This window comes from Falco cherrug, chromosome 2, assembly GCF_023634085.1.
Source record: "Falco cherrug isolate bFalChe1 chromosome 2, bFalChe1.pri, whole genome shotgun sequence".
Taxonomy (NCBI): Eukaryota; Metazoa; Chordata; class Aves; order Falconiformes; family Falconidae; genus Falco; species Falco cherrug.
The window spans coordinates 33,410,827-33,438,787 of record NC_073698.1 but is presented as its reverse complement, the minus strand read 5'-3'; the positions used below and the strand labels follow the sequence as shown (position 1 = coordinate 33,438,787).

Below are 27,961 nucleotides of genomic sequence, written 5' to 3'. Positions count from 1 at the left end.
AGTAGGTACTTTTCAATACAGGTAAATGTTGCAGAAGCTGGAAAAATGGGGTATTATTTTCTGCAGTCTTTCACTTCACAGATTTGCCCGTTACCTTCTCCTAGTTGTACTTGTTTTGCTTCTTTTTATTTCCTGCCATTTCAATTTTTCCCCCAAAGCAATGTTTCTTCTGTTATGGCTAATTATCTTTTAACAAAGAACATTGTGTCATCAGGAGAGGCAGATTTTTTTAACCAAGTCGCAATAAAATGCAGAATTGAAAAAAAAAATCCTTAAATACCAATACTTTCTGCTTACTATTTTTTAAACTGAGCCTGCTCATCAAAAAAAAGTAGTTACATGCCATTCTACATCATCTCTATGCAAATCAATGAACAAAAAATGATCAGTTGGAGGCATTTGTATTGTTATTAAAATAGGTTTTAAGATTACAAGAAGTTCAGTTCCACTGAAGGTTTAAAAAAATAACCATATATGATTGTATGTTATGTGTTCAGTAAGGAAGAAAAAAAGTTTCTTCCCAAATGGATCACCATACAACTTCCAGTGACTTCTATGATGTAGAAAGTTAAATTTATACGTCTGCCTGAGATTAATGAAATGCTATATATGGTCAACTCACCTTCATGGTTAGTAGCAGCTGTACTTCGAAAAGATACTTAAGAGCTGAATTAAAGCAGTTGCTGTTTGGTATTATAGGATTGATGAATCTCAACCACATACACAAAACCATGATATGTGCTCAGAAAGATGCCTCAGAAGAGCAACTGTCATCTGAAATAGGAGGTAAGAAGTGTAATTCTCTTTGTTGAGTCACACCGTTTAGCAATCTGCAGACGATTCAATTCCATTGCCAGTACTACCAAGTAGGAGAGAAGGAAAACCGCCGTAAGGGCAAAAGAAGAGCTGCTACACTGCTGTACTGGAACAGGATAGAGCGCTTCACATTCTGCAGTACAGGGCTAATGGTGACTGACAGCTTCTGCACGTGACGTATCACTGGAAGATTTTCAGAAGAGTGAGCTATAAACCCAAGTGTCTGCATTTTAAGGAAATGAAAATTTAAATATACGGGAACATATACAGACATCAGCTAAGGTGGAAACATACAAATAGTAAAAAGCATTTTTTGTGGTTTTGTTCATGGGGTTCTTTCCCAAACTTTTATTTATCCTTTCCTTTCTGCCTTTTCCGCCTTCTAAAAATCCTATATTCTGAAGACGGCCATGAATAATTTGTGCGTGGCTTTCTCCAAAGTGTTTTCTCTCCTCCTTATCCTATTCTTTTAATGCACGCATTACCTCACACCCCTTCATCTCACTCACACACCCACCCCTGGCTGTCCTGGGATTTAGAACGAGCTGCCACCTCCGGTCTTCCAGCGCCTCAAGACAGTCAGGAGGACAACAAATGACGGGGACACCAGCCCCCGGCTTCGGCCCAGCGCCCCACCGGTGGCCGAGCGGGGCTCCCTCGGGGCCGCCTCCCGCCCCGCCGCGGCCGTGACGCGCGACCGGCGAGGGGAGGGGCTCCGCCGTCCGCCCCGGCTGGTTTGTCTCTCCGGTCGACCCGTAGCGCCCGCCCTGCTGCCCTCTCCAGCATGGAAGGAGCGGCGGCCTCCTCCGAGGGCCTGCGCTATGCCGAGTACGCCAGAGTCCCTACGGGCGCCGGCAAGGGCCATGCCGAGCTGGACCGAGGGCTGGTGAGCGCGCCGGGGGCTGGGTGGCAGCGCATCCCGCGAGTGGCGGCCGAGGGGAGGGCAGGACAGCAGCCGGCTGTGCCCCTCCGGCCCGCGGAGCCGGGGCGGGGGCCGCTCCTCCGCCCGGGCCCGGTGCCGCCGCGGGGTGCCCGCCGCGGGTCCGGCTGGCGGTTGGGCCCTGCCGGGCCGTGAGGCCGCCACCTGCCCTGTTTGCCAGCCCGGGGCTTTCACCCCCCGGGTGCGAGCAGCGGGACAGCGGTCGGGGGACGGGGCTGTGGGGGCGGGGGTGCCCGGGGCGGGAAGGCGGGCGCCTCTCGCCTCAGGCGCGGCAGGGCCTTCACTGGCGGGGGCGAGCGGGCCCGAGCTTTGGTTCCCCTGCCGTACAGACACGATACACTTGTGATGTTTCCACGTGCTGTGCAAGCTTTGTTACGGCGGGTTTGGGCGTTAATGGTTTTGTAGAGCGCTGTTTCAGGGAAGTGGCTCTCACCTGGTGCTTTGCAATGGGAGAGAGGCCGGGTGGCTCTGGAGTGGAGCCAAGGTGCCGCCGAAGTGTCCTGGTGCTGTGCTGTGGTCTGGAGGGAAGGGCACTGGAACTTCATCCCTCGCCTTGGTTCTGGTCACTGTGACTAGTTCGTGGGACAGCGAGTTCCCTTTAGAAAAGGAGAAGTGCGACAAATACTTGGATCGCTGCTTAAAGCACTGGATGGTGAAGTTTCCATGTTTTGAGAATGGCTTTAAAGATGTATTTGCCTTACTTCATTGTGTGTGTGTTGTTATATCTACTTTTTTAAAAAAAACATTTTTTATATCGTAGTTCTTTATAAGTTATTTATTCATTGTTACTACTGTCTAGGTCTAGGACTTCCCCCCCGACCCCCAAGAGAGTTTTTCTGTGTATTTAACAGCAAGCTATGTAATCTTTAGACACTGAGTCTTAAACTTACTATTGTCAAGTCCATGTACTCTCCCCATGGAATGCTAGCAGGGGAATTCCTAGTGAATTTTGTGGACTCTTTGGGTCATCTTACTTGTTTGGGCTAAAAATTGCACCTGGGGTTACCACGGCTTGCTCTGTTGGTAGGAGTTATTTTGTCAGATCCAGAGATTGAGGTAGGTCTTTAGAAGAGTAGAATCTGGATTGCTGCAATTGTCTGTTGAAATTTATTCTTTAGCCAGGCCTTTCAGTGGAGAATGCAGTATTTTTCAGGCATATATACATTGTAAACTGTTAGCGTACAGTTGGCAGTAGAAGCTCTTTTCACAGTTTCTCTGGATGGTGTCGTGTAGATGGATAGTGGAAGAAAGGACAGTTATTACTTCATTCCTGGCTAAGGAATTCAGAAGGAGGTTAAGCTATGTATAAGCAAATTCTAAAATTTGCCAGAGAGAAATAGCAAGATCAACCGTAGTGTTTTGCATCTGTTCCTCTGACGTCCTACAGAGCCCTTCTTGCCACAGTGGAAGGAAATAGTAGCAGAAGTCAAACAGCAGCATCCGCCTCTGGGGGCTGAAAGAGCTACCCTGAATCTACCTACCCTATCTTACCCTGAATCGTGGTTGTGAGCTGTCCAGGATGTTAGCTGAAGTCACTTGATCATGATCACTGTTACTCTGGTAGCTGGTTTACAAAAGCGTTCGCAGTTTGAAGCGATGAAAGAGCAAAAGTAGAAGTATAAAGAGTCTGTTCTCACAGATAACAGCAACAGGCCATTGTTAACACACAAGAGGGTTGATTTGAATACTTTATGGTAATGCTTCTGTTAGTGAATCTGTTGCTCAGGTACCATTTCCTATGAAAAAATAGCAGAAACTGTAGGCATAGCTTTATATACAAACCAAAAAAGTTGCTCTGAAATAAATGACACAAGAGAATTGGGTGAGTACAGAGAACAGCATCTAGCTGAAATTACTTTTAATTTGCTGTTGGAAAAAAATTCAGTCTCATAGGAAGGTAAGATTGGAAGGAAGGTAAGATTGGAAGGAAGGTATTAGATTATGAAATCAAATCTGTTGCAGATACTTCATAATATAATCCCACTTCAGAATGTATTCAGCTCCATATAATTAGGTGGTTTGCTCTGAAACAGTCTTCCAATAAGTTGTAGCTACTTCTCTGATGAATACAAGCATTATTCTAGCTTCTATGCCAAACAATCATTTATTTCAAATCAAGAATTTTTATTTAAGGAAAAATTTAGATTCAGAAATATTTTTGTACACTTGGTTAATATACTTGTGAATCCTATTTCTTAGAGTCATACAACACTTAATTAAAAAAAAGAAACAACAAAAAACAACAAACCACCAAACAAAACCCACCACCCAACAAACCAAACCTCCTTAAAATGAAATCTTTGGTCAAGCAATTTACTCTTCTGTACTTAGTTGAATGTAAGAACACACTTCCTATTTTGCTGATCTGTGATTAAGTATGGACTAACTACAAAATGCCATCAAACCCATCAGAACAAATTACTATTTTCTCAGCTTTTTATTCTATTACACTGTAGGTTTCTGAGGCAAAAGACTCTGGAGCTCTTGCTGTGTGTCTGAAAGCTAGTTGTGAGAAGATCAAAGCATTTTTCATTTGACCGAGAAGGGAGTTTTCACTAATTGTGGTAGAAGAAGCAGTGTGTAAAATCCAAATCCTATAGAAGCAGATAGGTTTTGACATTCATAATGGTGATTCCTGTAGCCTGTAGTCAGCTGTAATAGTGTTGTGCTGAAATTTTAAAATTGAAAAAATTTAAAAATTGAAATTCTACTTCTGTTTATAAGTTTAACTTTTTTGTACTTCATAGAGAGGCTGCAATGCTAAGAATTACAGAAGTAGTTATATTTTTTTGACTATGGTTAAGTTAGCAGAGCACTGTGGATTAGAAATTTGCAAAAAGAATATCTCATTCTTCCCTGTTTCTTCTGCTAAAAAAATAAGGCTACTGGCAGATCAGATATTAAAAGATTAAGCCACAGATCTCTGTATGCTAACAGTATATGAAGTAAACCTCGGAACATACTCTATGTTAATTAATATGTTTTAACCTCTTGTTTGCCAAACACTTCGGGAAGTCAGGTCTTGCAGTTGCCTTTCTAAAGTTTGTGTTTTCTTACACATGTTTCTGAAAAGAATATTTTAAGAAAAATACCAGGTTTTGCAGTTTTAGCAAAAATTCGTTTTATTTGTTTTCTGTATCTAAGAGGGTTTGTTACTGAAAACTGAACTATATAGTAAAAGTAAAATACTGAGATCAGCAGAATAACATTGGGTTAATGACTAACCTTTGGGAGCTGATTCACTGAATAAATAAAGGGAAAGGTGTTGCTTTTTAATCTTGTATTTCTTTATTTTTCCCTCTTGGAACTTAACAGAATGCTTTCATTTAAAAAATAAGTCTTAGAAATTTCTTGATGGCATTTTTCTGAGGGAGGGGGAGGTCAATTCTGTCCTAATTGAAAGTCAGTAAATATTTAAATTTTTTAGCCTTTATGAGTCTGAAATAAAATGCATTTTCAAGCAATGGGAGCTAAAAAATGGTTGTGGTGGTAGCTGTATTAGCATGCCATAAATTAACTGATCCCTTTCACAGTGATGGTGAGTTGCTCTCATTTAATATTGATATGAAAAGAGTGCATTTAATTAAAGCTTTGAACATTATACTTTACACTTCAAAGCACCAGAATAAACCTGGATTTACTGTTCTAAATAATCAACTGAATTTAGTGAGCATGGCAAAGGACGCGGAGTCAGGCTGGACTTAAAGGGCTCATTGGTTAGTACTTGAAGCTGCCACTTATTTTATAACAGTGGCTGCGTTGGTAAAAGAACCATGCAATCGTTCTTACATTGGTTCAAATTCAGTTTTTATCATGTGTGTAGCTGGATATTTTCACACACAACAAACATTCAGGGTGGTTTGGCATGACTATCAGTTCCTTGCTACTATGTGAAAATTGACTCTAATCTGCTCATCATGCAAATAAGGTGAGTTACCATAAACCAGTATTTCTCAGTTTTTCTGGTGGTTGTACCTCACTTCAAAACACGGACAGCCTTTCATGCTTCTCTGGCTTGAACTTTCCATCACTTTTACCTTTTTTCTGACTTGTGTTCATATTCCTGTTGATGCTGTGTACTGCTCCTATTCTAGAGCTGCTGCCATGCTGCTTTTTTACCTGCCGTTTTCCAGGCAGCACTAGCTTTCTCCTAACTGCTGGTGCTTTCCACTGAGAATGAAATAATGCATCCCAGTGGACATGGCTGACTCTATCAGAGGCCCGAAGGGGTCCCAGACATTCTGTTCCTAGACTACTGTGCGCACCAACACTTAAGCTATTTCTAAACTGAACTGACAGAGTCCAGGTATTATTTATTAGCCTGGTCTCAGTGCTTGGCCTTACCCGTGATGAGGTGTCTGCTGCTTAATGCCTTGTTGCAACCTGGATAACTTGTTGTAAACTGCTGACTTAAACCACCTTTTTGGTGGCAAAGCAAGTATAACTTAATTTGGACAAGTGCAAGCTAATAAATATTATTTCTTTTGCCAGTGTGATCTATTTCACACATTGTTGAGCTCTTAATTGACTGTAATCACTTAGTAAAAGATTCTTGCTGTCACTCTGAACAAGTCAAGGAAAGAGGCATGGTTTAACACCAGCTGGCAACTAAGTACTATGCAGCTGCTCACTTGCTTGCCCCCCTGCCCCAGGATGGGGACAAGAATTGGAAAAAGGTAAAACCTGTGGGTTGAGATAGAAAAAAAATCAATAATTGAAATAAATAATAGTAATAATTATAATGAAAAGGGAGATAACAAAAAGAGGAATAAAACCTAAGAAAAAACAAGTGATTCACAATGCAATTGCTCACCACATGCTGACTGATGCCCAGCCAGTCCCCGAGCAGTGATTGGCACCTCTTGGCCGGCCCCTGCCAGTTTATGTACTGAGCATGACATTCTGTGGTATGGGATACCCCTTTGGCTGGTTCGGGTCACCTGTCCTGGCCCTGCTCCCTCCTGGCTCCTTGTGACCCTGCTCACTGGCAGAGCACGGGAACTGAAGAGCCCTTGCCTTAGGGTAAGCACTGCTCAGCAACAGCTGAAACATCCCTGTGTTATCAATGTTATTCTCACACTAAATGCAAACCACAGCACTGTACCAGCTACTAGGAAGAACAATTAACTCTATCCCAGCCAAAATCAGGACAAAAAGTCTCTTGAATATAAATCCATGGTCACAAACCACAGAACAGAGTAATAGAGAATTGCTATAGGATTATGATATTTTCAGAAATGTGTTTGTTTCTGGTTATTGTCTAAGCAAAAGAATTGGAGGAAATTTTTAGAAGATTCGAATACTGAGAACCTAGGGAAACAGATTTGTGAGAAGAAGTTAGAAGAGTTTTAGTTTTGTGAGGAGATGAACTGTATGCTTTGCTATTTTACATCTTCTACCATTTAAGGTAATGTACTTAGATTTTTTTTCATGGTCCTGCTCCTGTACTTAGATTTAAGGTAATGTACTTAGATTTTTTTTCATGGTCTAAAGATGAGGGGAAATTTTGTGGAACTGAAAGAAACAACAGACATAAACCTACTACATTATTTTTACATTCAGAAATGAATGCTAATATTGAGACTGAAGACTACGCCAAAATGAGAGTTAGGTTACTAAAATGGGATAGACAGGCAGACTTTTTAAGGCCGGAACACCCCTAGTCTTAACTTTGCAGTGCCACTTTCACTATGTTTAGTCATTTTTTTTTCTACTAGAAACCCCTAGGCAATTGCAGTATTATGTTATGCGAATAGCTAGAATAGCCCCATCACAGGTAGTTGCGAGGTAGGTACTTAAAACCATAGGATCCAGAAGCTAGGTACAGAGGAATACAGCTTTTTTCTAAATGAAGTCAGAGCATGTGCCCGGGTTCTGGCTGGGACAGAGTTAATTTTCTTCCTAGTAGCTGGTACAGTGTTGTGTTTTGGACTTAGAATGGGAATAATGTTGATAACACAGGGATGTTTCAGCTGTTGCTGAGCAGTGCTTACCCTAAGGCAAGGGCTTTTCACTTTCCTGTGCTTTGCCCATGGGCAGGGGCACAATAAGCCGGGAGGGAGCAGGGCCAGGACAGCTGACCTGAAATAGCTAAAAAGATATCCCACATCATAGAATGCCATGCTCAGTTTATAAACTGAAGAGACTGGCCAAGAGGTGCCAATCGCCACTCAGGAACTGGCTGGGCACGGTGAGCAATTGCATTGTGAATCACTTGTTTTTTCTTCAGTTTTATCTCCACCCACCCTTTCATTACAATTGTTAATAAATATGTTTTGTTTTATTTCAATGATTAAACTTTTCTTAACTCATTGTTTTTACCTTTTTCCAATAATTCTCCCCATCCCATTGCAGGGGGATGGAGGGAGAGTCAGTGAACAGCTGCGTGGCACTTAATTGCCAGCTGGGGTTAAACCAGCACAGTAGGCTACCACTTTTTTCCATACTGACAGTGATCACAGCCGATTGCCTTCAAAGCTGAAGCCATAGGAGCCACTGGGCATGATGGCAGTGCCTACACCTTGTACAGCAGTGCATTTCCTGGGAAAGTTGTCAACCTGTGTTCTAAACCCTATTAGCCAGCTCTAGAAGGCTTTAAAACCAGTGTTTCCCAACTCTTCCCCTACTCGCTCTGTTTAGAAGTGAGATTGGGTACAATCAAAGACAGAAGATTTTAGCCCCAGGAATCTCAGTAGCAAAGGCAACTTGGCTCCAAATCTCCAAACCCAGTTATTAGGACACTCACATTGAAATTTGGGCTTTAAGTCTTACTGTCAGGCTTGTTGGTAGAAGACTTATAAACCAGTTATTGGATAAATGCAGAAGTCAGTCATATATAGAAGTCACAGTCTGGTGATAAAAATCACTTTCACTATCATTATGTTTTGAATTCAAGCTAAACGGGCCTAATCTGACTTCTTATGTTTCCTGGGGGAAAATTCAAGGCATTATTGAACTATCATTATTGTGCGATCGCATGATAAGACAGATAGTACCACGTATGACTATTTCATTTGTTTCCAAGATTGCATGTAGGCTTTTTTGAAGTGGAACTGAAGCCCCAACACTTGCAATGATCACTACCCTTCTTGAATTCTGCAAACGTGTGAGGTCAATCTCTCCTTCAAGATCCAATATGTATCTTTCAGCAGCTTTTTGCTCAACACAGAGATACCTCTTATTGTCCTTCTTGAGGTGCCTGACTTTCTTCAGGCACTGTGTACACCTAATCTGAGGGTTCCAGTCTTTTTGGTGGGATTGCTTCCAATAAGCGCAGTTAGACTTAAAGCAGATTTTGGCTGCTGATAAACATTGTCTGAAATCTGTCAGAAATCAGCCTATTCACGAATATTTGTACTATATGATAGAGTGTAGCCAGTGATTGACACTAATGAAAAGAGGTTACTGGGCTTCATGTATTTCTTGGGGCTTCCATGAGTCAATACATGAAAGATGGAGAACACTAATGTACATTTGTGGTTGTAGCATTTAAGTTAATATTCCAATACAATTTTGAAGTAATTTTATTATGAGATTTCCAGTGAAGGACTTAGCAAAATAATATTGTTTGTTTTAGTTCTTTATGTTTTTCTAATGAACTGATACTTTCTGTTATGTAATGTGTTGACTTAGTCTGCACAAATAATTTCAAGTAATCACAAATAGTTGTCTGCCTTGTATTTTTATCATGACATACTGTGAGCTGCTTTGTCAGTGTTCACTGATTTGCTAATGGGTGGTTCCAGGTTACACCTGATGCATTGGCATGGGTTAATGGGACTGAACTATAAAATCTAACATAGCCTGTGGAATACAGAACTCACTTTTATCTGTCTGGTAAATTATATATGAAATGTCTATGTCAGACATCAGAAATACTCACTGTTAAAGTAAAAGGTGCATGTATTTTAAATTAGAATTTGCATGTTATTCTGATTCCTGTTTTTCTGCTTTTAGGCCAGGACTATGATAGCAGTTGGGCTTGGTGTTGCAACTGTTGCATTTGCAGGTAAGCTAAATTACCAGCTTAGTGTGGAATTACTGCTTGTGAGCTGCAGTTTCCAAAAGGGTTAATGAAGTTTTTATGAATATAAATAGTGAAAAGTGGAAGGTCACTTGAGAGTTCTCTGGAGAATTGTGTTCAGTTACAGTTCCTGTCCCTTCAAAATCCTTGACATATTTTCCAAAATTTTTTGGGAAAAATCACAGCTATTTTTGTCGGCATCAGCTAAAAGGTTCCATCTGCTTTTTGTCTTCAAAATGTAATGTGAAAAGTTTACTTTGTTTATTTAATAACATGGAATCATAGAGTCATTTAGCTTGGAAAAGACCTTTAAGATCATCAAGTCCAACCATAAACCTGTATGCTGCCAAGTCCACCACTAAACCACGTCCCTAAACACAACATCTACATGTTTTCTAAATACCTCTAGGGATGGTGGCTCAACCACTTCCCCTGGGCAGCCTGCTCCAGTGCTTGATAACGCTTTCAGTGAAGACATTTTTCCTAATATCCAGTCTAAATATCTTTTAGATAGTGAAATTTTGAGACTGTTTCCTCCAGTTTTATCACTTGTTACCTGGGAAAAGAGACCAGCAGTTTTATAGATTACTGTTCCCTAGCTACTTGTTACTACCCTGAAGCGCTGAAGAAACTGGTCTTGCACTGAAGTAGGTGGAGTACTCACAAGTTAGAAATAGTAACTTTAGAGTCCATAAGCACCTGTTCAGACTAACCTGAGTGGTTTGACAGTGATGCAGACTGAAGAATCATCAGTTGAGTCATTTGCCTATTTTTGGGAACAAGAGCAAATCTATTGCAAGGTGAGGGCTCTGTAGTACAGAAGAGTGCAACAGGATCTTGTGATGTGAAGGTGATGCTCAACAAATTCAAATACAGAAAAATGGAAGGCTGTAGTGGCTGTGGTGGTTTTATCATACTAAAGTGTTTCCACAGTACATTGTTGTTATCTGAACTCTTTGCTTCTGGACTGTATGTTCTTCTGAAAAATAGGTTCTAGTCTGAACATCAGGGCATGGGCTTAAAATAATCTGTACTCTGGGGTACTCAGACCAGGTAACTGTGGTCTGTTCTGGTTTCGAAGTACACAAATCTATTTCCATTTTTTTCAGCATATATGTGGAAATGCATACACCAAGAATAGATGCAATAGATGAACAAGTTGCAGCAAACATTAGCAGGTGTTTAGTGGGTACAATTCTGGGGGGGGGGGGTTGGTTAGGGGAAGGGAAGACAAGATCTTTGGTGATGTACACCCATTAAGAAGTTGGTTTATCTATGTGTTTGTATAGAAGCAGAAGAGGAGTGCTGTTAAAATCTCTGCTGGTTGAGCTGAAATATTAATGGCAGCTAGCAAAGGAGTAGTAACAGCAAGCATTAAAAAGAAGGTGAGGTAATACATTAGTACATCACAGCATGGCAACAGTGATACTCTAACTGATTTTAACGTCCATGTTAACGTAGGCACAGGTTTACATGACTAAACATATGGACACATTGCATATTTTAAGAATGAAAGCAAGATGGTGTTTGAATGAAGCAGAGCCACATTTAATAACAAGTTTTTGCATTGTGTATAATAGTACATTACATTGCTAATGAATAGTTAATCAAGCACAGTAATTGGGGAGAGGGGACTCACAGGGAAATCCTGCAGTAACATGGTGCAAATCTTGGTTCTGAAGTTGATAGACCTGCTTTGTACTTCTGAGAACACAGTCAGTAGTGTTCCTTCTAGTCTTTACTAGCTATAGATGTTCACTGCCGGTGGGGAGTTGAATGGTTCTGAATCCCAGAGGATTGTCTCTTTGTAACAAAAAATACCAGTACTTACAAAATGTGTGATTAAGCATACAACATCACAGCAAGAAATGTGTAGTACATAGATTTCTTTTTTGAAGTTGCAACCTTTGAACAGTATTTAATAAATAATGTATATGTAAAGCTAATGTTTTATACTACGCTTTTTTCTTAAAGTTCACAAGGCAGATATCTTCATTTATCATATTGAAATGCATTTGAATCTATTTCTTTTGTCAGCAAACACAGTGGATCGTTGCAGTCCATGACTAGGTTTTTAGATAAGGTATACTAAACCTCTTCCCCTCCCTTCCCCAGTAGTGCAAAGATTGAAAAATGTAAACCATAGCAAGTTTACTGTGGAACTTTGGCTGGGCAAGATCCAAAAATGGCTGTTGAGGGAACATCTTGAAAAGCAGTAAAGTGCAATGTTGCTGTACAGAATATAAATGAGACAAAAAGATTAACAAGGAAGGATTTTTATTTTTTCTTTTTTTTTACCCCAAAAAATCATGTGTAAGCTAATGAACATAAGTTGGAGACTTTTTTCTTTTTTTTTTTTTTTTTTTTTTACTTTTAGTGAATGTTGGCTATCATTTCCATTAACTTCAATCTGTTTCAGGTCGTTTTGCTTTCCACCTTTGGAAGCCATTGGAGCAGGCAATTACAGAAACAGCAAAGAGGATTTCAACTTCTGTAAGTTTAGAGGTTACTTTCTACTATGTGTTTTTAGATTTCAAGTATTTAGAAAGGAGAAGTTTTATATTAAACATGGTAAGTGCCACTTAAGTTATTTTTTTTTTCTCTAGGATAGGGGTGCTCCTTACTTGTGTATGTTCTGGCGTATTATCTGGTATATTTTAAACCCCTGTGGATGAAGCTATATCAGAAGATGTTTATGAGTTTGATAAACAGTTCTGATTTTTGTGGTGGTGTTCCATGTTTCAGAACTCTTTGCTAGTAAATGTATGATAAATTGTTGAAGTGTGCTGTAAGAAAATAGCTAATTTCTAGAGATTACAAAGGAGTGACATGCAGTTTCATTTCAGGAAGCTAAAACTGAAAGAATTTAAAGTCATTTTTCTTTCAGATACAGTGTTAAAAATAAAGAAGACAAATTGATAGACTGCTAGGAAAGGTTGCCATAGAGATGGGGGAGCTTATTTTCTTGTGCATGCGAGAGTTGCCTTTTTTTTTTCTTCCCCATCTAATCTGAACTTTTAACCAAGTTTTTGTTCTTTGTTTTGCCCTACATATTTTACAAATATATTAATGAGGTAATAAATCAAGAGGTAGAGTGTTGTGAGAGGAGCATATGCGGGGAATATTTGGGAGCATTTACTTTCTGCTTCAGTGGCTACACTGTCCTCTGGTAAATAAATAAGTACGTTCCATTCCTGTTTGATTAAAGTAATTCCCAGAGAGGTATATGTCTGCATGTGGCGGTGTATTCTTTCAGGGTTCATAGTCAGTGAATGCTTCACCACAGTGGAAGGAGCACAATTTCCCTCTTATGCCGATGGGTGAGGGTGTTGAGGGAGTAGTTGTTGCAGATTATTATTTCCTGAAAAATATATTTAAAGTAGTTGGTGTTTTTTTTTAAAAAAGTGATCATTAATATTGTTCCTGTTAATGTGAGGCTGGTTGCAGCACAGAGCCTGTCTGCAGTGTATAGACAGATCCTAGGGTCCAAATTCATTTGCCATCAGTACTTCATGTTCATGTGCTGAAACTCCAGTTTTCATCAGTGCAAGCTTCCTGGGGAGGAAAGGACTCGAAACATGGGCTGTCCTCTTGGGGATGGTCCACACTTGTTCTTAATTGTGATGTGTATCAGCCAGAAACAGGCTTCCTGGATCAGTTTTTGCTTTCTGTCACTCTATTGCATTGCTGTTGTGAGACCAACACCATTTTATTTTCCCTTTTCAAAGTAAATTTTTGAGAGATTCCCAAGCTGCCTGCCAAAACAGCAGAGGAGACTTTAGGTACTGTGAATTAAATTGCTTTCACATGATACAGATCCAGTCTGACTTCAGGCTTGCTAGAAGTAGCTAGCGATAAGGACATGTGGCTTCAGAGTAGGGAGAGCTTCAGTCTTCACCTTCCCTCCCCAGCAGTTTTACGCTAGCATTTCTCCTTCTATCCATTTGTAGACATAGGCTAGAGAATCTAAATTCAGACGTGTTCACTTAAGAAAGCAGACGGTGACTCTTTTTATCACATTGAAATACGACATGTTGCTGCACAGAGAGGTGTCTGTTCCTAGGAAACCGTACCCTTCAATACTGGTATACTGGCTGAGCCAGGGTCATTACAGGCCTATCGCATTTTTACCACAGTGACTTTCAGAGTCCTGCAGAATTCATGAACAACATAAAGAGCAACCAGGAGCTTCTGCACTTCTCGGTGTTCCTAGTCCCTGGAGCTGCATCCTCTGTTTGCCTTTGCATCCTGCCTCATAGCCCAGAATTATATGTTGATTTCTAGTAGAGTACATGTCTTCTATTATTCTATTTCTGAACTTGAAACTATGAGTTTTCAGTGTAAGACGAGTTCTGCTGAATACAATAAAAATTCTCTCTTATTTGCCATTAACTGTATGTATTTGTCAGCTTTACATTTGTGAGGGTAATGATAATGCTTTTCTTCCACGGTCATAGTCCATTTTAGGATACTTGTGTAATTCTTAGCCAAAATCAGTTGTTCTTTACTACTCTACAGCTACTACTTTCTTGGACTGTATTTTTTTCCAAGTATTTTTCTTCTCCCCTTAACAATCAGTTATTACCTATTTATAATTTTTCATTAAACAATACAGAAAATACAGGTCAAAAGATCCTCTGTAAGGGCTTATTGTCCAGACTTCTTATTTCAGTGGCTTTACATGATTTTGTTTGGAGAATTTGAAGCTGCTGAGTATTATCTGTGGATTAGCACTTTCATCACGTTTTACAGCATACCCTCCTCTAAACTTTACTGACAATTGAAATCAAGCAGTTAATACTTCTATCTTTGCTTACTGGAGGAAGAATCTCACATTAAAAGTTAGTGCCTAGGCTTACTGTTACTTTGCTGGTTTCCTATGGTATTTAGAGGTACCTAACTTTCAGAAGTTACTCTAGCTTTCTAGAATCAAACCCTGTCCCTCATCACCTCCCTTTTTGTTTTTTGGTAGGTTTTTTTGTTTGTTTGTTTGTTTTTGTTTGAGAGAGACTGTGAAGCAGCTGTCTGTTTCAAAGCTAGCTTGTTCTCTCTGTAAGCCCCCATTCTTCCTCCCCTCATTTGCAACTGATGTTGTGTGTCCTGTCCCCGTCATCCCCCTGTCCCCCAACCCCCCCTCCCCGTTTGAAGTAGAAATCACAGTTTGTGTTGGTTGTAGTCACACAATGTAATCCAGATGCCATTTATGCTTTCTTCCTGCTCACTAATAAATGATTTGGGTAAGGTCAAGTTGAGCAATTCTGAAGGGATGATTTAAAATGCTTGCTTGCTCTGTCTCAGGTATTTGACACTTCGTATTTACTTACCTAAATAAATAACATGTACGGTCAACAGCTGCACTCATCTTTTAGTCACAAATAGTAAGGAAAGCAAGTAAAAGTGGTACGTTTATTCTGAATTTCTACCTCTCATTTAACTTTAACTTACGGCAGTTAAACAGGTATTCTTAAATATGACATGTAAATGCTGCTGTAATTTAGCTCTGAAATTCTGTACCATCTTTTTTCAATGGAGAAAGACATGAGAGGAAACATTGTCATTTCCCCTCTATGACAAGTCGTAATGCTAGTTTCCAGAGAAACGCTTCTTTAGTTTGAGCCTAGTTTTGTTACAGGTGACACAAATGCCAGTGACACTGTTTTGTTTCTGTGTGTAGTGACAGGAGTCTGTTGCCAGTAGAAGGTGCGTAGCACCAAGTAGTCATTTGGCTTTTCTTCCTTAGGCAGACCTTAATGCTGTTAATTATAATAATATTTCCTAAAATGTGGAATTTAAAAAAAAAAAAAAAGGAAGAATTTCAATAGCGTTCATTACTTTTCTTTGTTGAATCACTGATATTGAAGGTTGGAAGTTAGAAGATACTGAAGATAGAAACAGAAAATCTAGGCAAAATGAACTGTCAAAATACTTAAATACCACAATCCTGAAAATTCTGCGTTCCAGAAGAAAATGGTGTTTTCTATAGCACTTAATTAGAGATTTTTGCACTGCATTTCCCTTATTGGATCTGATTCTGCTCAGACTCACAGTGTTCTGAATTGAGAGGTAAGGGTAGCAACCATCTCTCTTGTCCTTCATTGAAAATAGTTTCCAGAGAATAATGCAATTTGCAATCCTTTTTATTTTTTTTTTTTTTCTTAATAACTGAAGTTAAGGAAGTTGAAGTCGATCTTGGCAAATTATAGGTTATACTATAATACAGCTTCTAAATAGTTTGTTATTATAGTTTGGGGTTTTTTTTCCTTCCAGTGTTTGTTACCATTTCAGTGGAGAAGTATACTGGTGGTGGAACAACACATACAGTTTTCAGAAAAACTCACTACTTCATGTTACATGATGGATGAAAAAGTCTCAGTTACGGAGTTTTGAATCTCTTACCTGGCATTGAAACAGTGATTATGCTTTCCCTGTGCTATGCCAGGAAAAGTATCTTGAAAACGTCACGATCCAAATGGGTTGGATTTTCTTAGCTGACTGCTTTTGTGAAAATTTGCAAGAGTGAATAGACATTTGCAGAGCAAGTCTAGCCATTTTCTGTTTCCCCACACCCACGCTCCCAAATCTATGAATAGTATTTGTTCAGGAAGCAGAATTTGCTTCCGTAAGTTGCTGAACATAATAATATATAAGGATAGCATGCAAGGAAACAAAGTAAATGAAATGATAGGCTGTCCCCTCATCCCAAATAGTATAAAGAAATGGAGAGGTTATGTCAATGTCTTTTCCAGTACAGACTTCGTTTGCAATAGCCAAAGTTAATAAATAAACCAGTGTTTTTGTCTGGAACTGCTTGCTCATCGAGAAGTTTTCATAACAGAAAATATCTTCAGTATTGTTTCATTTTATTACGGCCATTGCTTAGAATTTACAACTGGCGGTGGGGAGGGGCGGGCGGGCAGGGGGAAGCTTTGATTTTGATAGCGTACAAAAGTTGTTTCATTAGGGAACTAGAAATTTGCGAAGACGTTTCATAAAACAAAGACTCAACGAATCTTCACCCTTATTCTAACCAATGGGAAAAATAGCTTTTATGTCTAATTTCCTTTAAATTCTGGTTAGGATCAAAATCTTAATTTAAGAATTGATTATTCTTGTTACATGCTTCACTTCTGAGAAGAAAATGTTTTTTCTTAATGACCAGTTCAACAAACTGCTTTTGTTTGTGTGCCAAAGGGCACATACAGAAATTTTTTTCATTCCTCTTGGAAGTGAACTGAATCAAGGCTTCCCAAGGTTAGAACAGTGTCAAGGAAGTGGGCTTTAAAAACATGAAAACGTATTTCTGAATGGAAGCCTGTAGCCATCCCTCTCTATTCTCTTATTTTAAATAGTAGATTTTATCTAAAATACCAAGAACAGAGATGAGCCATGTTAGAGATAATTCAAATATTGCTCTTCTCGACATGAACAGTGGACCAGTGTCCTCTCCTCCTGTATGAGAGTTGTATGCCAGAGTTGAAGGGCAGAGAAGAATTAACCTTTTCAGAACTCCATCTGTACCTAAGCTGCTTTGGGAGAAATTCTGGAAGACCTTTTAGAGGACATTAAAGCATACTTTTCTCTCCTGGCTGTAGTTATTGTACAGCATCGTTGCAAATTTTTGTGCAGTTTTGCCTCCTCAAGGGTGTTATCTGGTGGTCATTAAATTATTGGCATTGTTTCATTGTAGAGGACTGGAGGAGCCCTTGTGTTACATACTATTAACCCGTAATGTCAATGTGCGCTGTTACAGACCTGTTTTGTGTTACCCTGCGGCTATAGAAGGGGTTCCTCAACAGATTTTTCTTGCAGGTATGACACGTGCACAGTTGCTTCAGCTTTGATACCTGTAGTATGATTTTGTGTATGGTTTAGGGTGGGAAGAAGGAAGATAAAATCAGTTTCAGATCACAGCAGCACACTAGAAAACCTTTGCTGTGGCTGTGTGTGACTTAAGGGTAGCAATAGGTGAGGTATTTCTGACCCATACTTTTGGGTGAATGTCACTCCTAAGCTTAATTAAAGGCTTTGCTTAGATATCATAGGCAGAGCCCTTTAAATGCTTTAATGCTTTTGAAGTTACATAAGAGAGAGTTTGTGTAAACATAAGTCAGAATTCTCACTGAATATAAATAGATTCGTTTAGTGAGAAAACTATTTTATTAAGGGCTAAACACATCTTTACTTGAGGGTAAAAGGAACACTTCTAAATAATCTCAGCTCTCAGGCCAGACTTCCCTTTGATAGCAACAAAACCAGCTTATTTTTTCCCCAGGTGATAGGTTTTGCATTGAGGAACTTCAGTCTTGTTGAGTGATTTCTGTGTGGCGGTCCCCAAAGGCAGGCTGTCTTGGAGCTACATCTGCTGCCTCTGGGACTTGTGCAGCTTAGACTATTATTTGTGTAGCAATGGGCTAGTCTCTAATCCTTCTCATAGAAGCATTTACATTGAGGTCATCACTGCTAACCGTGAGTGGTGGTTCAGTAACTTTTGTTCATTTGGGTTTCTTTTAAATTTAAAATACATTTATGGTTGACAAATACACGTGCAACCCATTACCTATGAAATTAATTGTAATGATTTACTCTCATATCCACCTCCTTCTTTTTAATGTTCTTTTCCCACTTGTGTTTTTTCTCCCCTTCCTAAAACAGTGGCTAAAGTCCTTCATGCCAATGAGTTTTAAAAAACTCACTCCAGATCCTTTGTCTTCTACTTGTCATCAGTGTCTGGGAAAGGATGTAAAGGCAGAAGCTGGTTAGGATTTCCCCATATAGTCTGTTACTTTCCAGTGTTCTGCTGAGTGATTTCCTGAAAGAGAGGTTGTGGCTTGATGCTAAGCCTTTTTTTGGTGTTGTGGGGTTTGGTTTTTCTTTTTGGTTTTTTTTTGTTTGTTTCTTTTTGCTTATTTTTTAGGGTTCCTTCAAAGAACTGTTGATATAATTTTTGAAGTAACATTCCTTCATGTGAAAACACATACTGACTCAGTGTATTACACTTATCTGTCCTTATGCTTTTATAGTTGTTTCTACCTACTTTCTTTGTAGAAATATCTGGACTTCAGAGTGATTATAATTCCTTGGATGCCAGAGTATTGTGACTTTTGTCGTTTTCCATTGTGGTGGGACCAAAGCTGTTCTAAACAAGTTTCCTGCTTTCTCTTCCCTGCCCTCCCCAGCACACACACTGTACCACTCTATGCTAGTGTGTACTTCCATTGTGGACTTTTTTGCCCAAAAGCAGGATTTTAATGGTTGTAGCTATTAATATCTCTTACTAGCAATAGAAGATGGAAAAAACTACTGATAGTTATTTTTAAGTTGGTTTTTATATGTGTTAACACTCAGGATAAGTCCTTTCATATTATCTGGTTTGTAACCATTCCATACCTTCAAAATAAATTATAGATAAATGTAATGCTCTGAATGAGGTCATATAAATACGATTTAGGTCCTGGGACCTTGTAGATTAAACTAATTATTGCTTGTTTTCCCTTTCTTCTTTTTAGAGTCTTTCATTGTACTACAAAGGAGGATTTGAACAGAAAATGAGTAGGCGAGAAGCTAGTCTTATTTTAGGTGTAAGGTAGGTGTGTTGTATTAATATATTTTTGTTTGCCAAGTATTGAATGAAGATGCATGTTGTGAGAATGTGGAATATTCTTGCCAAAATAATAACTTTTAAAAAAGGACTTCTGATGACTTGTAAACCATGCTAATGTTCTGCTTAAGCTAAAAAGCAAACAAAATGCTAATAAAACATGCAACTTCTGTTTGGCTTGAAGGCATAGTAACATATTGCAGTGGAGAACTGGTGCTCTAGAAATAATCAGAATAGCACATACTGTGCTAATTAGTGTGATCACATGGCCTGGTCTCCAAAAATACCCCTTGAGATAAGTAATATTGTAGATTATATTAATAAACGAGGAAAACAAATCAATTTTGCTCATTTTTTTCATGAGTCAGTAATACTATTTTTTTCTTTCTCCCCTCTGATTTGTATGGATTTAAAAAGTTGCAGCATATTCCAAACAAAAATACTTGGAGAGACTTGTCATTTAGAGGAGGTATGGGAAATAATTTCCAAGCTGAGTATTCAATGGATTTTTTTAATAAACATTTGGATGGCCAATGGTACCACACACCTGTTTTCTGTGAAGCAGGTGGTGAGTCTGATGGCTTTCCAGACGAGAGGAGCAGATCTGACCCTAGTAGATTTCTTAGTTAAGGTTTAGATTAATTTTTAATTTTAAGGTTTAAGAGAGAGAAAAAAAAAAACAACCATAAGGAGAATGGTTTTAATTATCCCCAGAAGAAAATATTTCAGATGGTGAAAACTGGGACTCAAAATGCTGTTCAGGGTGCTATTTGTGTTTATTTTTAACATAATGGAAATTATGCAGTTTTAGTATTCATTTTAAGAAGTTGTATAATAAAACCATTACATTTATTTGAAATGCTCCATGCTTGCACACTGAAGAAGAGATTTACAGGAATGCTCTTCAGAAATACTTCCTTTGGCCTTTGAGTTTGATAATGTATTAACACTTTCACTTTATAAGAGCAAATTCAGTGATATTCCAGAGTATCATATGGCAGCTTACAAAAGCACGTATACAGTGGCGATGCCTAGCTTGGACACTGCTAATGTAAATGTCTGAAGTTTCATCACATCGTTAATCAATACACTTGTAATTTTTAATTTTAATAGCTTGAGTCTGCACTGGAACAGTGACACTGCCTGTTGTGTTTAGACTGAGTCTTGCAAACATCAAGGCTTAATCAGACTTAAGAAATGTTCTTCTTTAGGCTCAATCCTTTATAACATTTAATTGTGTAGAAGCATGGCTGATATCTTTATAGGAAATAGATTGTTTAAACACGCTTTTCTAGACCAGTTTTAACTCACTGCTTGCTGCATGACATATATATATAAAAATGCCACCAAGAAGAAATAAAGAAAGAAAGATAGGTTGTGTTGTTTTTTGGGGTTTTTTTGAGTTATGGAAAATGCCAGAGTATGCACAAACTAGATCTGTCTAGGCCCTGATCTTATTATTGTAACACTTGTCCTCTGTGTCATCACTTCCAAGTCATATTAAATTCTGAGGCAAAGACTTTCTTCAGTACTTCAAATGCTGAGTATGCATGGGTAGTATACATAATAAATACAAGCCATGATAAAGGTGACCATTTAATGGTAGCTTTTACATTTCAAATATTATTCTCTAACAACCATCTTGTGAGATTGCAGGGGTTTCGGTAGAAACATGCACGTGAATTACTTGTATTTAAATGATATAAAAGGTATCCAAATCTACCAAATACTGTATTGGAAATATTGACTTATCTTAAGTTCTTGCATTAGTTCTTATGAAGCAGCACTGATTACTGAAATTCAGTGTAAACACAGCAATAATATTAATTATGTACTCTGTACAAGAAACTGTTGATGGGAGAGATGGCAGAATGAGATTACATGGGAGGTGAAAATGTTAGGAGTGTTTTACAAACATTAGACAAAATAATGTTAGCAAAATATGGCTGTCCTAAGTATAATGGTTTACAACTATCAAATTCCTACACTGAACTTCTGAGCTTAGAAAATATGTCTGAAAAGTGTGAGATAAAATTTTCTGTATTACATGATTTACTCTTTGTAACAAGATGCATACTTTTTCTTTCCACAGGAAATAGTTAATTGTTAATGTATGAAAATATATATGTGCATTAGTTAAAAAAGTTTAAATAATAATTCTTAAATGACATAAAAAAAATTAGGCTATCACATTAAAAAAATAGTACACTGTGTAAGTGTACAAACATAAACATACTTAATGTTTAATCCTAGTGGCTTTGAGTTTCTTTGTTTTTTAAAAAACTTATTTTATTTCTAAACACAGCTTATTGCACAGGTAGTCATGTGATTATAGTGTTTACATGATTTCTAGGACTATAATTACATGATCATAAGACCTTTCAAGTTGGTGCAGACCTCAGAAGGTCTTTGGTCCTACCTGCTGCTCTAAGCAGGGCCACCAGTGGGGTCAGAGCAGGTTGCTCAGGACTGTCCAGCAGGTCTTGAAAGATGCCCAAGGATGGAGAGTGCACATCCTTGCTGGGCAACCCGTATCCCTGCTGGACTCTCTTTGGAGTTGTGCAAGTATAACACCCAGTTCACCCCCCCACTTTTCAATTTGTACCTGTTTTCACTCAACCTCCCACCGTGCATGACTCTGGAGAGCCTGGACCCATGTTCTTCACGGCCTCGCTGTAGGTGCCGAGGAGGCTGCTGTGAGGTCCCCAGGCAGCCCTTCGTTCTTTGGGGTGCATGAGCCCCGCTGGCTCAGCCTCCCCTCGGAGGGCGAGTGCTCCAGCCCCCCGCCACTGTGGTTGGACCTGTATTGCTGGACCTGCTGGGCTGGCCAATGTCTTTCCTGTACAGAGGTCCCACAACGGGAGGCAGCAGCTGGATGTGGATGCTCAAGCAGAGAAGAATAGCTGCTTCCGTCGACCCGGTGACTGTGCTCCCACTCACGCAGCCCAGGAGGCTGCTGCCCTTCTCTGCAGCCAGGGCACTGCTGGCTCTTGTTCTTGCTGCGCCCTGGGCCCCGTTCAGCAGAGCCATTCCGCAGCCTGTAGCGCCGCGAGGAGCTCTTCCTCCCCAGGTGCCGGGCTCTGCGCCTGTCCTTGTTGAAGTCTGTGAAGGGTGCCTGTCACCCCATTGCTGCAGCCCCTCCAGGTCCCCCTGAACGTCAGCCCTGTCCTCCACTGTATTGACTCTTCCCACCAAGGTGATAGACTTCTCAGCCAGTTGGTAGTGTTGGAAGGCAGCACAACGTTGGCGTGACTCAAGTTGTGAGGCTGTACCATTCAACATAACTGTGATTTTGACATTAAAGGTTTTTTGGTAGTGATTTAAGAATCTTTAGGGACCACTTTGTGCAATAAGCAATACCTTACAAACTAAGGAAATTTGATGTAAAACACCATTGTCGCCATTGCTTCTTGGAGCAGCACAGCATGATTTTCCATGATATGGAACTGCAACTTTTCCACAGTTAACGCTCTAGCCATCTGAGTTTCTAAATGTGGTATATCAACTTTCCTTTTTTTATTATTAAACAACTTTACAAATCAAAATATAGATGATTGATATTTTTAGCTGTCTGATAAGAAATACTTCATTTTTGTATTTGTGTAGTTCAAGGCCTTTCACCCTCAGTTTAATTCATACTTTCTGGGTTCCTTTCTGTTCCATTGAAATAGTCTTTTCGTATGCAGTTCTATGAACTATTTTTGCAACATACCCTAATTTCCCTGTGACAGAATAATAATTAGAGGTTGTTTACTTCGGGAATTTAGTTAGGCTGATACCTTGAATTCAAACTGTATCTACAAAAAGATTAATTAATTGAATCATCACTGATTAAGAAGTCACCTGGAGTGGAAAGCACGGCTTCATTTCTGCATGCTAACAAATCACGAGAAACTGAACCATTCAGACTGTCCTTTTGCATATGATAGCCGTACTGTTTTGGCATACTGCATCCATAAGTGGTTATTTGTCTGTTAAGGTGCGTATTTAATTTAGGCCAAGTACATATTTTATGTATCTGTCATTGAATGAAAAAACATTATGTAGCACTCATAAATCAGCGTGTCCCTGAATGTAATAGATTGAAGAGCTTTGCAAAAATAACAAATACAGGTTTTTTTCAGGCCCCAGCAGAAAGAAGAATTATTTATAGCAGCTATAAAAATATTTACAGTAGAACAAAATGTGATAGTATTAAATACTTGTTGTTTTGTCACTGGTCATATAAACACTTATTTTCTAGGAGGAAAAAATGTGTTTTCTGCATTTAATGGTAAGAATAACCAGCTAGAAACACCCTAGAGCTGCCGGGTTTTTTTTTCTTTTTTCTTTTTTTTTCCTAAATTGTTTTAAATGAATGGATGTATTGTGTTTAAAAAACAATAAAAAAATCAAACCCTGAAAGATATTTGTATGTTTCAAATACACAGGCCTTTTAAAAATGTCCTTCTCAGTGTGTTTCACATGCCTTTGTTATTGTTACTTCCTCAGAAATGCAGTTTATGTTTTGTCCACAAGATGGTGAAAATCTCAAGATTTAATTATTTTTGAAGCGCGTATAAACTATAATTTATAGCCTGAACACTGTGGCATTTATGGTAAACACTTTGATTTATTTTTGCAGTCCATCTGCTGACAAGGCCAAAATCAGAACAGCCCATAGAAGAATCATGATTTTGAATCATCCTGATAAAGGTAAATAATTACTATTTTTCTTAACCAGAGCTGGAAAGGAAGTGGCTTAAATGAGATCTTTTAAGTTTACTGTTTGTGTAAATAACCACACTGCGTGCAAATGTATGTTATTTATAGACCTGAGCTTCTGTGTGTCTTCTCTCAGATAAACCAGGCTTTATGAACCACAGTGCTACCCATCTTCCTTTAATATTGTTTTCTATACTTGTGCTGCTTCAGTTAAAACTATGAGCTCAGGGACCAGTCTTCCACACTTTAAAAACTCTACTACAAAATATGAAAATATTAGCTGTAACATTTTTACATTAAACTCAAATTCCTGTTTTGAACTGAGATGGACCAGTCACATGTGTGAAAGTAACTTTCTGTGGGGAAATGTTCTGTAGTCACTACATCATTGATGAATTTCAGACTTCCTGGAATTCGCTTGGAAAAAATGTAAAGCTAGGCACTGTTGCTTTACTGGCCAGGTTTTTAATGTAAATTTATCTTACAGAAAAGCTATTATTATAACTTTAACTACACTACAGCTGGTTGAAAAAGAAAGCCCATATGTTCATTGCTGTTTCTACTTTCAAATAACAGATGGTGAAGAGTTGCACTGTATTTCGGAAGTCAAAAGGGGAAATCGGAGGGTTTTTATATCTTTTTGACAGAATTACAGGGCTCCCTGCCAGCACCCCATTTTAAGAAAATGAAAAAATAACTGTGACCACTAGCCATGGGAAGTATTTGGTCGATTCTTTTCTTTGCTGTCTTAACCCTCAGTTTAATTCAAAAATTGTCCTGCTTATTCGATTGCACACTTTGTTTTTACACTTTCTATAATGTATAAGCTGCACAGACATAGAAGAGAAATTCTCTTCTGTATTTCTAATGTGTTAGGATGGTCAAAGGCCTCTTAACCGCTAGAGTACCTATTAGGTCAACATTTTTTTTATAATTAATTTCAGAGTTTGTTGTAGCAGTACTTGGAGACTTGAGCCAGAACCATGAATCTCTGTGTGGATTTTGAGTAGACCTAGAGAGGCAGCTCCCGTTGCAAAGATCATACATTTTAACGACCTGCTCTTACAGCTGTAATGCACCTGCAGCTGGGCACAGTGTATGTTTGGATGGATGTAGTGAGCCCTCCTGTGTGCTATTAAGATGGAGCATTTTCTCAGTAGGAACACCAGTTGAAGGGATTTGTGCCTCTGTGCTGCCCCTGCAGCTCTTCTGGCATGGCTATAGAAAAAAAGCTTGTGTAATGTCTTCAGCTACAGAGCAAGAGCCTGGAGTAATCTTGAACATGTGGCATCACAGAGAGACTTGTTTGCTTATGTATGTATCTTGATTTCTTCTGGCTGTGTGTAGCACAGATGTGCTTTTAAAAATAATATTCAACATTAAAATGTTATTTTAAAATAATAATTTACCAGCTAGATTTGGTAGAAGAAAGTGCAATAATTACAGATGTTAAAAGTTACAAATTATCTGAGATCCAAAATGTTGAAAAGAAAATTATTAGAAATAAAGAAGAAATATACAGGAGTTTGCATAATAACATCCCCAGTGAGCACTACTAAAATGGTTGCTTATTAACCTTTACAGTTCAGTTTTAAAGTGTTTTTATATTGATACATTGTATGTTAATTTATCATTTACTAGTTTTATGAAAGAATATTTGCTCACAGAAAAAAGAGGCAGAAATGCCTTTTTGGACTTGCCCTAATTACAAACACTTAGGCAATCATGAGATTGAATTCTCTCTCATTGGAGGGCTCCAAAATTAATATGGCACTTAAGGATGTAAATGTAGTGAAAACACTTCCAGCACATTTGAATTTACTTTAAGATCCTCCACTCTAGACATGCAGAAAATCAACACACGTTTTAAAATTACTTGGGATACATTGTTTATTGCAGTTTTTAGTCTTTACTGTCTGTTTGATGCTCTCGTCTACTCTTTGAAGGAAGCATTACTTAATGTAGTAAATCCTATTCCTGACTAAAAAGCCAGTTGGTTTAAAAACAAAGAAGAAAAACATTTTTGTTTTCCAGTAGTCAATTCTCTATCTTTCCCCTGCCCTGCCTCACTTTCCTCCAGTGTGTCTTAGTTATCAGGGCTACATTTAAACAAAACCAAAACTTGAACAAAAGAACTCCATTACTTTTTGCAGTTGTTTTATTACACCATGAAATTACTTCATAATTTGGATTCCTACAGGTATGTTCTAAAGAAGTCTTTAAGAAAGCCTTGCCTTTTTGTTTTTATTTACATGTGTCTACAACTAGTTCTGTGTGCTTCTTCTATCATAATCCTTTCTGATGAATAGAATAGAATGAATGAAGTGATGAATGGAAAAATGATTGAACAGATGCCTTGGAAAAGGCTATTCCGTGTGCAGTACTGCTGGAAACACATTTTCCTGTAAAAAAAATATAGGTGTATTATTGTGAGTGGTAAGTTACTGATACAGACCTTGTAATGTTGGTTTTGGTGACTGTAGGCAGATGGTTGACACTCAGGGGGAGAGTAAAAAAAAAAAAAACCCAAACACAAAAAGACCGCTGAACTGTAATCAGATTGTTAGATGGAGCGTAAAGCAATGACAGTATTCAGGACTAGAAGTTAGAAGGCGTACCATGTTTAAATAGCTTTAATGTGATGGTTTCTGGCTGGTGATTCTGGCATCTAGCGTAGGAGAGGCTTGTTGTGTGTGAGTGTGCATGTGCACACACTTCCTGATTTATTTTTTTTATGTTAAATTTATATATAAAATTTTACCTTTTAGTTTTTGGGGTCAGTGGAGATAATAGATGTTAGCTTTGGATGAGTGTTCGAGAGAGCTGACCTTGCATACATTTGCAGCAGCATTTTACTGCAAGTCTGAATCACACTGATGTAAAGTGATTTCAGATTTCAGTCTTCTCTGAGACAAATTGTTCAGCATTATTCTTCAGTGACTTCAGTTTTGGTTGCATGTCTCGTGTTTCCTTATCAATTAGTTTATATCAATGCCATTTTTTAAGCAGTTGTATGGAAAGGATGTATTTAGGAAGGAAAAGCTAATAAAAGTGAGTAATAAGGGGATGCTGCAAGTTATTTGGTACTTAATAGTGATGTGTAAATGGTATTCCTTTCCTCTTCTTCTCAGGTGGATCACCTTACTTAGCAACAAAAATAAATGAAGCAAAAGACTTGTTGGAATCCAGTGCCAAAAACTGAAATCCGAAGCCTTGGGTCATAGGAGATTCAGCAGATACATCGTGCAACAGCTTTCCTATCTACTTGCTCTGCACAGTTCCTAACACCGCATTGATTGTTCCTATTTATTTTCATAATTAAAAATTTAATATTATTTAAAACCAAAACTGAATCTTTTATAGTTATGTACAGTTATGCTTCTGTGAGGAGCAGGGAGTTGGACTTGATGATCCTTATGGGTCCCTTCAAGCTTGAGATACTCTATGATTCTATGTCTCAATTTTAGTGTATTTTTACTGAATTATGATCCATTACAAGTTTTAAAATGTTTTCTTACTGTCTGTGTTCTTCCTCATAAGTAGTTGCCTCTTCCATTAAACTTTTGGAGCTTTTTCAAATTAAAAAAAATAGTCCTAAATATAGGGTTTTTTTCTTCAATGATGAAGACTTCACAGAATCATAGAATGGTTTGGGTTGGAAGGGACCTTAAAGATCACTTAGTTACCAGCCCCTCTTGCCATGGACAGGGACACCTTTCAGTAGAGTGTGTTGCTCAAAGCCCTGTCCAAAACTAGTCTTGAACCCTTCCAGCAGGGATGGGGCATCCACAATTTCTATGGGCAACCTGTGCCAGTGTCTCACCATCCTCGTAGTGAAGAATTTCTTCCTTATTTCTAATCTAAATCTACTAGAAAATAT

General features: G+C 38.7%; 1 protein-coding gene across 1 annotated transcript; it reads left to right on the top strand.

Annotated features, from left to right (window-relative positions):
- The first annotated feature begins 1,540 nt into the window (after positions 1 to 1,540).
- Positions 1,541 to 27,429, top strand: DNAJC15 (DnaJ heat shock protein family (Hsp40) member C15). Its single transcript, XM_055702318.1, has 6 exons — positions 1,541 to 1,702; positions 9,713 to 9,764; positions 12,199 to 12,272; positions 19,286 to 19,362; positions 24,002 to 24,072; positions 27,213 to 27,429. Exons 1-6 carry the CDS (start codon positions 1,601 to 1,603, stop codon positions 27,281 to 27,283), a joined length of 447 nt encoding a protein of 148 aa, XP_055558293.1. The 5' UTR covers positions 1,541 to 1,600; the 3' UTR covers positions 27,284 to 27,429.
- The last annotated feature ends 532 nt before the right edge of the window (positions 27,430 to 27,961 follow it).

Coding starts and splice junctions, on each gene's coding strand:
- DNAJC15 (XM_055702318.1), top strand. CDS start 1,601: ATGGAAGGAGCGGCGGCCTCCTCCGAGGGCCTGCGCTATGCCGAGTAC. Junction 19,363..24,001: donor AGTCTTATTTTAGGTGTAAG/GTAGGTGTGTTG, acceptor TTATTTTTGCAG/TCCATCTGCTGACAAGGCCA. Junction 24,073..27,212: donor TTTGAATCATCCTGATAAAG/GTAAATAATTAC, acceptor TCTTCTTCTCAG/GTGGATCACCTTACTTAGCA.